Source organism: Neospora caninum, chromosome V (assembly GCF_000208865.1).
Source record: "Neospora caninum Liverpool complete genome, chromosome V".
NCBI lineage: Eukaryota > Apicomplexa > Conoidasida > Eucoccidiorida > Sarcocystidae > Neospora > Neospora caninum.
In genome coordinates, this window is record NC_018391.1 from 768,130 (window position 1) to 778,825 (window position 10,696).

At 56.3% G+C, this 10,696-nt stretch overlaps 1 protein-coding gene across 1 annotated transcript; it reads right to left on the reverse strand.

Annotated features, from left to right (window-relative positions):
* Window positions 1-912: 912 nt before the first annotated feature.
* Window positions 913-10,330, reverse strand: NCLIV_013050 (conserved hypothetical protein; the record flags this gene model as incomplete). Its single annotated transcript, XM_003881496.1, has 11 exons — window positions 913-995; window positions 1,820-1,943; window positions 2,226-2,468; window positions 2,986-3,106; window positions 3,746-3,825; window positions 4,330-4,518; window positions 4,910-5,095; window positions 5,384-5,784; window positions 6,001-6,275; window positions 6,994-8,237; window positions 8,642-10,330. 11 exons carry the CDS (start codon window positions 10,328-10,330, stop codon window positions 913-915), a joined length of 4,635 nt encoding a protein of 1,544 aa, XP_003881545.1.
* Window positions 10,331-10,696: the final 366 nt, after the last annotated feature.

The window sequence follows — 10,696 nt, forward strand, 5'->3', positions numbered from 1 at the left end:
GACTCTTTTTCCGTAATTGTACTGCACGCCGCGCCTCGGGGGCGGGAGCTCTCGTATTGCCCTCGACTATACCAGGAAAATTTGGGAGGGGAGTTGCCTCAAAATTGTCTGTAGTTGGATAAGACCTCTGCCGCATGCAAATCGCCTGATTCTCTCTGATCTTGTTTGAACGCAAAGGCATGTCTCGTCATCTACGAGAAAACTGGAAAAGCCTATCTACAAAGAGCACCCTCGAGACGTCTCCTTCGATGGACACCTCAAAGAGCTGCGTTGATTTGTGTCATTTACCTCGTATTTGCTGTAGAGTGCTTTTCGTGTTTTTTCGAGGGAAGCACCAACGGCCAAAGTGCCTGTCTCTTTGATTGTTGATGTTCCATGCACCACGCCTTCCCGGCCGATCGGCTTCTCAGTTACAAACAAAAAGCTGCCCTATGACCCAGGATTTTTCACAACTTCTCTACCGCCAGGCCACACTAGCGAAAGAAAACAAATTCCGGTAGACAGTGTTTCGCGTGTGACTCTACTTTAACAGCAGGGTGCAACTCGACGTTCGCAATTTCTGTTGTTCGTGTCTGAGCAGTTAGCGCGACGGGGGGTGACACGCACAGAAACACTGTATGATGCGTGGCACGACGGGCAGTAAAAAGGCACCGCTTTTGTAAGTGGATAAGCAGCATCCTTTGAAAAGACAAACTCTACAATGGTCTGGCGCCAGCAGGGGAAGCTCTCGTGTCTCTCCACAGAAAGTTCAGCGTCCCTGAAGAGACGAAACGGAGAACCTACACCACGAGTGCGGCATACAAACAGGCCTGCCACTTCCTTGAAAAAACGTTTACAAGATGAGCAACAACCTTTGACAAAACATCCGATGACAAACTCTCCACACACGCCTGAAAAAACAGACGCCTCACACTAAGTCGCCATATAACGATGAGCCCCCAGGGAGGGACCGGTCCTGGAACATCTCATCCTGGCAGACGCGATGGCGCACCCATCTGAGAGAGGCAAACAGACAGACAAATGAGGAACACCCCTTCGAGTTTTCCTTTCGCAGGGAGGATAATACGAGAGAAAGACTTCTGAACAGCCAGTTCTACGGACGGCGAGAAACAAATTTTAGAGCACTGTGCTTTCGACCGTTCAAAGACACACCAAATGTCCCCCACGCAGTAGTGAATTGCGAACGAGACAAGGAATCCGATCCGGTTTGAGCTTGAGTGCGCAACTGTGCGAAAGAGTGGACAAAGATTTCTTTCCTATCCTTTCGCCTGTTTTTCTCTCTTCCCGGACAAGCAGCCGCCACGCCCACACAAGGTCCGACTCCCAACACCAGGCTATGCCAGCAACCCCGCCGCACGGAGGTACCCATATAAATATTTAAATATAGATAAATAAATATAAACACGTGCGAGGGGGGACGCGGTGCCTTCGATGGTATTTCGTTGCCACCAAGTGGAAATGAGGCCTTGAATTCGAACTTCACCCCCGTGACTCCAGTCACAGACTGACACGCGTTCTGAGCACAACTTACCAGCTGTCCTTTGTGTCTGTCGCCAACAGCGTCAATGAGAAATCTCGCGTGCTTCTCGAAAAGCCTGTGTGCATGCACAGACAGTGCGTTTTCGATTCAAGAAAAAGAATGGAGAGTGAACAGGGTGCTCGAAAAACACTTGGGTGGACTCGCTGAATCCGAATCTCTCTGTTGGCCACTGTTTGTATACACGTCAGAAAGACGCAGCGAAACGGAAAATCACTCGGTTTCTTCCAGTAAGCCCATGTGCCTGGAAAAAAGACACAGACAACCGTGAGAAGGCCTTACCATGGCTACTGTTGCCCAGCTTCCCCTGGACGAACAGCTCCCAGGACGAGTCGTCGTCCCCCTCGTCTGTATTTCCTTCCGTAACTCCCGCCTGGCGAATGTCGAGTTTGCCTTTATTGATCAACTGCAACACACAACAAATGAGGAAAAACCCGCCAAAACAGAAAATCAGCCTTTCCTCGCGAGCAAGCAACGCCTTGCGACTCCCCCCCCTCCCCGGACCCGTCATACTCCCTCCGAGTTGACAGCCGCGAAGCGTCTCTTTCTGGGGGCACCTGCACGAGACACACCGATGTCCTTCCTTGGACTTTCCTCGCTACGCACACACGCCCGGAACGCTTTCCCGCGCGCGTCCATTCTTGTTCCCACAAAGCCGCTTTTCAACCGCACACGTCAGCAGACCTACCATGAGTGTCGCGAGGAAGAGCCGGCAAACCTCATACTTCTCTCGGCCGCGGGCCACGTCACTGAAGGCTGGGCAGGTCGCCGCGTCTGAGGCGTCTGGTCCTGAACCTCTGTTTTCTTCCAAGGCGCAGAGAGCTGCCTTGTTCTCTCTTCCGTCTGGAGAGGCAAATCGACTCGGCCCCGGACTGTCGCCAGGCGCCCCGGATGCAGATTCAGACCCGCACAAGGCAGGGAGGTGAGTGACCTGAAGAAAACGAGGGGACGGAGGAAAGACACACAATGTCTGAAAAAAGGCTCTTCTTCGCCAGGCCAGAGGCTACCGGGGTGGCGAGGAGAGAGTGCGTGTGCCCGGCCCTCGCAAGGCATGTCAACCGGAACTGCGGAAAAAAATGCGGAGACTTGGAAAGTTGTCGCCGACACCGATCCACTCTGCGCTGGGTTGCCCATCGCCTGCTTTCGTCTCCGCGTTCGAAACCAGGACAAGGGCTGCACTCGACTTTTTCGTCACGACCTCAGCGACGATATTCCGATCACTGCCAATCCGGTTTCGTTTGCACCTAACCAGACAGTCGCCGAAAGGCTGCCTCTCGCTCCTCTCTCGCGCACCGCGAGCATCTGCCTTCTTCCGGCACAATGTAGAGGTCTGCGTAGGCCTCTCCAGCTGTCTCTCTCGCCACGGGACGGAAAAGGGGACTGCTCTCCGCCCACTAGGAGCCTCCTTGCCTGCTCGATCGCTCCGTGATTGACACGTGTTTGCTCACGTTTTTGGCTAGCCCATCCACGCGTTGAAGAACTTTCTGCTCGTAGGCGCGGATGTCAAATGGAGGCAGAGAGGAACTGCGGCGGAGTTCTTCTTCTAGGAACACGGTCCAGCGCGCGACTCTGGTGCATGCACCGCCACAAGAAAAAGGAATTCCACACTGTCGAGAAACACTCCCTGGAGACCGAGAGAGTTTGCATGCAGGAAGCAACTGGCATGAACATAACCCCGTGCGCGGCGGCACGACACGCTCCACAGGGTTTTGACTTCTTTCAAGGCGAAAAGTCTTGGCGTATCCACATGAGGGCAGTCAACGCTAGGCTTAAAAGGGAAATACTAACATGAGAGCAATAAAGGTGACAGACCACGTAGAAAAAGTATCATTTTCACCTCCGACACAGGACCCGAGTAAGGCGCAGAAGTGCTGAGGAAGTTTTTAGACAACAGTATTCGGCCGAAATACCCAACATATCAACACCTTCGATTGGCGGGTCAGTTGCCTCATGATTTAGATCTTCGTTTGCCTTCGTGAAGAGAGAAACAAAGAGATGTAAAATAAAGGTACAAACGCGCACACGCTTACACCATACCTATTCGTTACAGGAACTGATATCCGTGGAAAGAGACAAAACAGAAAATATATATATATATATATATATGAATGCGCACGTGCACACAGACATACACATGTATATGTGGATGTATTCGCCTTTGCGTGTTTGTGTAAACATCGACCCCAGAGAGCGGGGGCTGTCTCCTACCTTTGCAGAGATTCTTGGTCCGACCGCTTCATCTGGACGGCCTCGAGGGAAAAGCCTTCCATGTGCTCCTCGGCGGCATCCTGAAAGCAGCCAGTTGCCACAGAAACTTCGAATGTCTTTCTCAAAAAGCCTCACACATCTAAACAGCACGATAAATATACAAGTACCTGTCTATCTCTCGCTATATATCTACCACTCTACATCAATTTACCTCTGCGGATGCAGCGACTCGTAACGATATACGGCACATTCGCATCCGCTATAGAGAAGAATCCACTTTTGCCAGCGTGTATGTGTCTTGACGCCGGCATCCCCGCATGCAAACGTGCGCGCCTGGCTACAGGGGCGAGGTTGGGGAGTCGAGACACCGCAGCTTCTGTCTGCAACGCAGTCGACGACACAAAGGGGAAGAAACGGAGCCGGGACAGAAAAAAAACACACGAAGACACAGAGGGCGCAACGGAGAAGGGGACGTGGGTACGGGTGGAGAGAGCAAGGTGGAACGAGAGACAAGCCTGCGGAGAGACAGGGCGGACCAGCGGCAGAACGCGCCGATCGCGATTTTGTTGGAGAGCGAAACGCACCGCAGCGGGAATGAGCGGCACGATGGCAGCAGCCCGGAGCTGCAGTTGGAGTCGCTCCTTCTCGGCGGCACTGAGGAGGGACACGCCCTGGAGATCGTCTTCAGCATTCTTCTCGAGAAATGACTCCGCGCGGTTCTCCCTCTCGTCTCTCTCCGAGGCTCCTGCGTTGTCACTTGCGTCCACGATTCCCTGGAAAACGAAGAGAAAATCCTGCACACGTCTCACGAAACCCTCCCCTCCAGGCGGAGCAGCTTTTCCCGAACCACACACGAGTGACAAGGCCGGACACGGCCTGTTTTCCCAGAAACACTTTACCCTCTGCTTCCACTGCGTCTGGTGAAGCCACAGAAAAAACGCGTCGAAATGCGGAAACACCACACACACACACGCTTCCGCACGCGAAACGAGGGGGAAACGAGAAACGCGAGAAAAGGAGTGAAGAGTGAGAAGCAGGGAAAGGCGGGAGCGAACACGGCCACAACCTTGTCTCCGCAGAGACAGAACGGACCGACAGAAACGACGAGGGCTAACTGTGCATCTCGCGAACGCCTAGCGCAACGAGAAAACGTGAGTGACGTACGTCTACATCTGCATCGCCGTCTTCCAGTTCTCTCCACGTCGTCGGTTCGAGAGGCTGAAGGAGTTTCTCCTCCACCACTTCCGCGAGGATCTCGGCGGCTTCTGCTGCTGGGGCGATTGAAACGAGCGCAAATGACTGCGGAGCCGCTAAAGAGAGGCGAGTTTTCTCCCCCTCTCGGACCTGAATCTGCTCAGGGAAAAGACAACAGGGAACCCAGGACGCGGGAGAGACCAGTGTGTGGAGAGCGGAGAGAAGAGAGGGAGCGCCAGCGCGACAGAACCGAGCGCAACCAGAGAGATGGAGAGAGCGGATAGAGAGAGAGGAGAGAAAGAGGAGAAGGGGAGAAAGCCAGAGAAGGCACGAGGAGAAAGACCCATAGACACATGTATATAGACGGAGGCATGGAAACGTTCATTTCCATCTCGTTCTGGATCTCGAGAGGGAAAGCTGTTTCTCTCGTGGTATGTGGTTTACCCCGAGTCGCTGGCCTTTTCGCCGGAGTCTCCGCCTGAGGAGAGCTCGTCTCCGCAGCCTCGCGTAGACGACGTCTTCTATCCATTTCCACCGGGATGTTTCGATGATGCCTCCGATCGCGGAGCAGGCAGACACCGGGACGCACTCAGCAGAGCCTCTCCGATTCCTCTCGTTCTCTCCCGCATGCGACCCGGTCATGTCGCTTCGGATCTCTGCACCGTCGCCTCCAGCCGCCGTCTCGCCTCCCTCGCTTCTTGCGTTCTCGTTCTCTTTGGCCTTCTTTCTCTCGGCAGAGACGCCGCGCTCGACCAAAGAGGAACCCTCAGTGCGCCGCTGCCTCGGCAGGCGAGCTGCGAAGGGAGAGCACGGCAGCTGAATGTCCGGATAGAAGGGGAGGCGGCCTGAAAAGAAAACGCATTGGCGAGCAAAAGCGGAAAGTGCCGTTGGAAGAGGGAAGCGAAAACTCGACTCATCCCACTGTCCCTCTTCTCGTCTCCTGTCTCCCCGTGTCGGTCTGTTGGGCTGGCCCCCAGTCCTTCTTCCTCTCTTCCGTGCGCATCCTTTCTCTCTTCCTCTCTCCACATTCTCTCTTTCCCCCCTGTGTCTCCGCTGCGTACCGGGACCGTTGACTCTTCGCACGTGCGCGTGGGTCTTTTGCAGAGCTTCTGCCCAGACCCCGCAGCCGCTTGGTTTTCCCGTTTTTCCTGCGTCCTTCTCGGCGTGGCCGCGGACCACGGCTTCCGCAGCCGCCAGCTCCCCCGCGCTCCACAGGCCTTGGAGGAGGGCCAGCATGCCGTGGGGCGTGTGGAGACGGTGGAAGGCGAGAGCAGCCGGCGCCGGAGCAGCCGCGAAGGCCGACGATGGCAGCGAAGAGTAGAACGGCGGAGGAGGCCTGCACAGGCAGGAGGAGACAAAGCGCTGCCTCAGAAGTTGACAGAAAGACAGAGACGCCAGACCAAAGAACGAAGCGGCTCTGGGGGGCGCGCGCGCAGAAGAGTCCCTGGCGACGGAAAACTGGGCGGAAGGCCGGCGCGCTTGGGAAGAGATGGGAGACCAGAGAAAACGTGAAAAATGAAAGAGCTGGAGAGAAAGAGAAGAAGAGAAGGGAGAAACCGAGGAAAAGCGTCGACTGGTGTAAGAGACGACGGAAAAAGACAGACTGAAGGAGAGAATCAGAAACGACTCGCCAGACTAAGAGAGAAGAGCACTGGAGCAGAGAAAGAAGAAAGGAACGATGGATAGAACACAGGGCACAACGAGGCATGCAACGTTTTAGGTCACAAGAAAGCGCCCGGAACCCTGACAGAAACCACCAGCCTATCTCCTCAGTTAAAATGCACTTGTCACTGACCGGGGAATATAGCCCAGGTTTCGCGCGGGCTTTCGCAGCAGAGACGCTTTTTCGCCGGCACACCCACGACAGTCGCCTTTTCTCCCTTCGCCCCCCGCTTGCTTCTCATTTCCTTACTCGGAGCTCCAGAGCTCAGCAGTCGGTGTCTCTCTCTAGCTTCTCTTTCTCGATGCGTTCGTGTGTACCTCGCGGAAAAGTGTGACAACCGCGTGCCCAAACCTTCAGCCGGTCTCGTGGATTTTCCCACGAGGCGACTCACCTGACCGTCGAGCCGAAGCGAATGGGACGCCTCTCGGTTCGGTCTGCTTCTTCTCGGAGAGACATGAGTTGGTGCCGACGCGGAAGGCGACCTTTTCCTTCTGCCTCAACTTTGCTCGCACACGCGTCCTTCGCTTCTCGGCGTCCGCCTCCCTTTGCCTGTTCGCAGAAGGTGCACGCCTCTTCGTCTCTCTCGGATGTTCCGTTTTCCTTCTCGCTCGGAAACTGGGACGCGCACACGCCAAGATCGCCGCAGCCTCCAATTCGCGAAAGACTGTGCTTCTCTCCGCGCGATGCTCGCCACTTCTTAGCATCCGCGAACGGAGCGGTACATACATTCCAGTCCCCCGGCCCTGTGGCATGCAGCAGGCGCCGCAGCGCTGTCTCGCGGTCGCTTCCTTCTTTTTCCTGTTTCCTCCAGGCGCTTAGAATGCGATCGACGGGAGACATCTGCGGCTTTTCTCGCGAGTGGAGGGGCGAAGCGGGCAAGCCGCTGCCGGAGATGCCCATGTCGATTCCAAGCTCCTGTCGGTGCTTCTGTTTGTCTCTGTCTTCTTCCCAGAAGAGCGACAGCGCGAAGTCGCCCGACACGCCGTCGCAACTTGCCGAGGAGTCGAGAACCGCCACGGCGTCGGAGCTCTCTGGACTCCGCGCGACGCCTCCCTCTCCGAGGGGACCTAACGAGTCCTGAGTGGCCGGGCTGTGGGGTGTATGTACACCGGCCACTCCCGGAGCTCCCTCGAGAGAGTCAGTAGCAAGAGAGGAGGAAGGCGCAGGGTCCGCGGAAGCATCGCCTTCGAAAAAGTCGAAACAGAGACCGTCGTCGTCGAAATCGAGGAACTCGCCGAGCCCCTCGCTGGGCAACCGTCCGGCGTCCTCACGCAAGGCGGACACGCACGAGAGAGAAGAGAAAGAAGAAGCAGAAAAAGAGGAAGAGGAAAAGGAGGAAGAAGTAGAACTAGAAGAGGAAGAAGAGGAAGAAGTAGAATTAAAAGAGAAAGAAGAGGAAGAAGTAGAATTAGAAGACGAAGAAGAGGCAGACGAAAGAGGAGGGGGAGAGGCCTGCAGTGCAGTTGAGACTGGAAGGGGAACAGGTTCGGTTTGTTCGGGGACAGAGGGGAGAGAAGAGGCAGAAGGAATTCTTTGCTTCTTCTCTGGACGACGAAGAAGAGAATGGTACAGAGGCGCGTCGCGGGAGTCAACCATCAAACCTCCAGACGCCTCGTGGAGGAGAAACGACGTCAGCTGAAACGACAAGCGGAAAAGGTCACCACCAACGTGCACCAAAAAGAAACCTTAAACCGTGGAGGCATACACACGCAACCGCCGCGCCCGACACATCTCTGTCTTCCTCTGTACGCCGCACCTCTCTTCATGTCCAGGTATGAATCTCTCATGTGCATATCACCCTCTCTGTCTCGTTATACGCATTTTTTCCGCCCTCAAACGACCGGAAGTACTCCCTTCTCCGTATCGAAAAATACCGGAAAACGTACTCGTCTTCCCATATACCTATATATATATATATATATATATATATATATGATTGTTTATATATATAGATAGATAAAGACATGGATTGACATAAATAGGTGAATATATGTACACGTGGATAGAGATGGATATGCTCTGGGGCTCTGTGTTTTTACCCGAAAGTTTTTAAATTCTTGATATCTGTTGGCCATGGCTTTCACTTCTTCAACCTCGTTTCCTGGCCTTCGCCCTGGATGCGTGTTTCCCGCAGTTCCGTCCTCCGTGTCCAGTCTCCTTCTCTTTCCCTCGTCTGCTGGGTGACTCGGATCCTCTCTCGGGTTCCTCTCGCCGGCGCCTTCTGGTCGCCACCGTTTTCTTCGCAGAACCGCCGGCAACCGCACGATGTCGGGCGGTCGGCTCTTTCGGTTTTCTGCGTTCTCTTCCGCGTCCAGGTCTTCGCTCATTTCGCTCTCTCGCGGAAACGTCGGCAGAAAGAGAAAGGAGCGGCCCAAGACTTCCTGCAAGACGGAATGCTTGGCCAACCGCAAGTTCTGGGAAGAGGAGACGCCAGGTTTCTGCGCGTGGCCCGCGCCCCGCGCCCCCTTCCCCGCGTCTCCAACTGCATGCATAGACTGGAGCATGTGGAGGAAGAGCGCATGCAGATGCTCTATTTTCTGGCCCCAAACTTTCGTGAGGCGTTCCAGCAGCAGCGCCGCTTGGGAGAACTCCATTCGATACGTGCTGGGTTCCTCGAGACGCGGCTCCCCCTGCCGGACCCCTCCCGCGCACGCTCTGACTCCGACCTCACTCCCTTCGCCTCGGTCTTGCGTCAGCGGCGAAAACGGAGACGGATACACCCCACCGACTGCCGCCACTGCAGCCGCAACAAAGCGGCGCGGAGTCACGATGGGCGAAGACGCCGCAAATCCTCCGTCGCGGATTTCCTCGCCCAGGCCTTGAAACTCTTCTCCGCGACCCGCAGCCCGCCCGCCCCTGCGTTGGGACGCAAAGGCCTCGTCTCCCGAGAGAGCGTCTTGGGACGCGCGCGGAAAGGCGGAGGCTGCGGCGCACGAAGCGTCCTTTGCATGCGCGCGAGGGCAGGCGTCGCCGAGCTGGATCGCTCCACTCTCCGACAGCGACAGGAAGAACGAGAGCATCTGTGCGACGTCCACATCCCACCAGGGCGCCGAAGACGACGGCGCGGAAGTCCGGAGCAGGAGATCTTCGACCTGAGCGAGAAACGCCGACAGCGAAGCTCGCCCCTCGCTCGCTCTCTCCCGCTCGCGTCGCAGCACCGGCGTCTCCTCCAGAAAGTTCGAAGAGCCGGCCGGACGGCCGACGCCGAGCGCCGGAGACGCCGCTGCGTCCCCGAAGAACCGTCCCTGGGACAGGGAAGGAGAGAAGGAAGAGGCGGCATGGGAGGCGCGTCGTTGGCTGTCCTTCGAGGGCGTTTTGACCTCGTCTGCTTGGAGCGAGACGACAGTGCGGCGTTGAGGCGCTCGACATCGGTCGCCGGGAGTGGGAGTTCGGAAGGCAACCTCTCCTTCACCGTCTTCTCTTGACGGCGGGTTGTAGATACAGCTCAATCCGGACTGGGTTCCCTGGCACGACAGTGGAGAAGAAAAGACCCGCGCGCGTCGCTCACCTTCCTCGGCGCTCTTTTCGCCCTCGTCGACGCTCTCTTCGCCATCGGCCACGGCTGCTTCTGGGCACGCGTTCTCCTCGCTTTTGCTCCCTGTCTCACTGCCGCCGCGAACGAGCTTTTGAAAGGGAGACCGACGAGAGAGGGGAGACGAGAAGGGGGAACGCGGGGCGCTCCGGACCGCGCGGCGGCGACACTCCATCTTAGGGTCGCCTGCATGCATTGCTCTTGCGCAAGGGGAAGAGCGCGAGACGAGCAGAGAAGAGAGCACGAGGAATAGGGTCCTCGGTTACAGGAGGAACCGCCCACAGGTGAAGGCACAAAAGAAACTGCGGAAAAGATGCGCTAAAAATAGGAACACCGAGTAGGACAGAGCAACGAAGAGAACGGGAAGAAGACGGCCTCGGGTGTTCAGAAAGTTTGCGACAGATTGACGAATGCGCTGGGCGCTACGTGAGGAGATGCGTGTGCAGAGTCAGGCAGACTGAGAGCAGGCCTGGAGGGGACAGCCTGCGGTGAGGACAGAGGACTGGCCGAGAGCGCACACCTCTCAAAGAGCGTTCGATCCCTGCGCACGGCAGAGCATCTC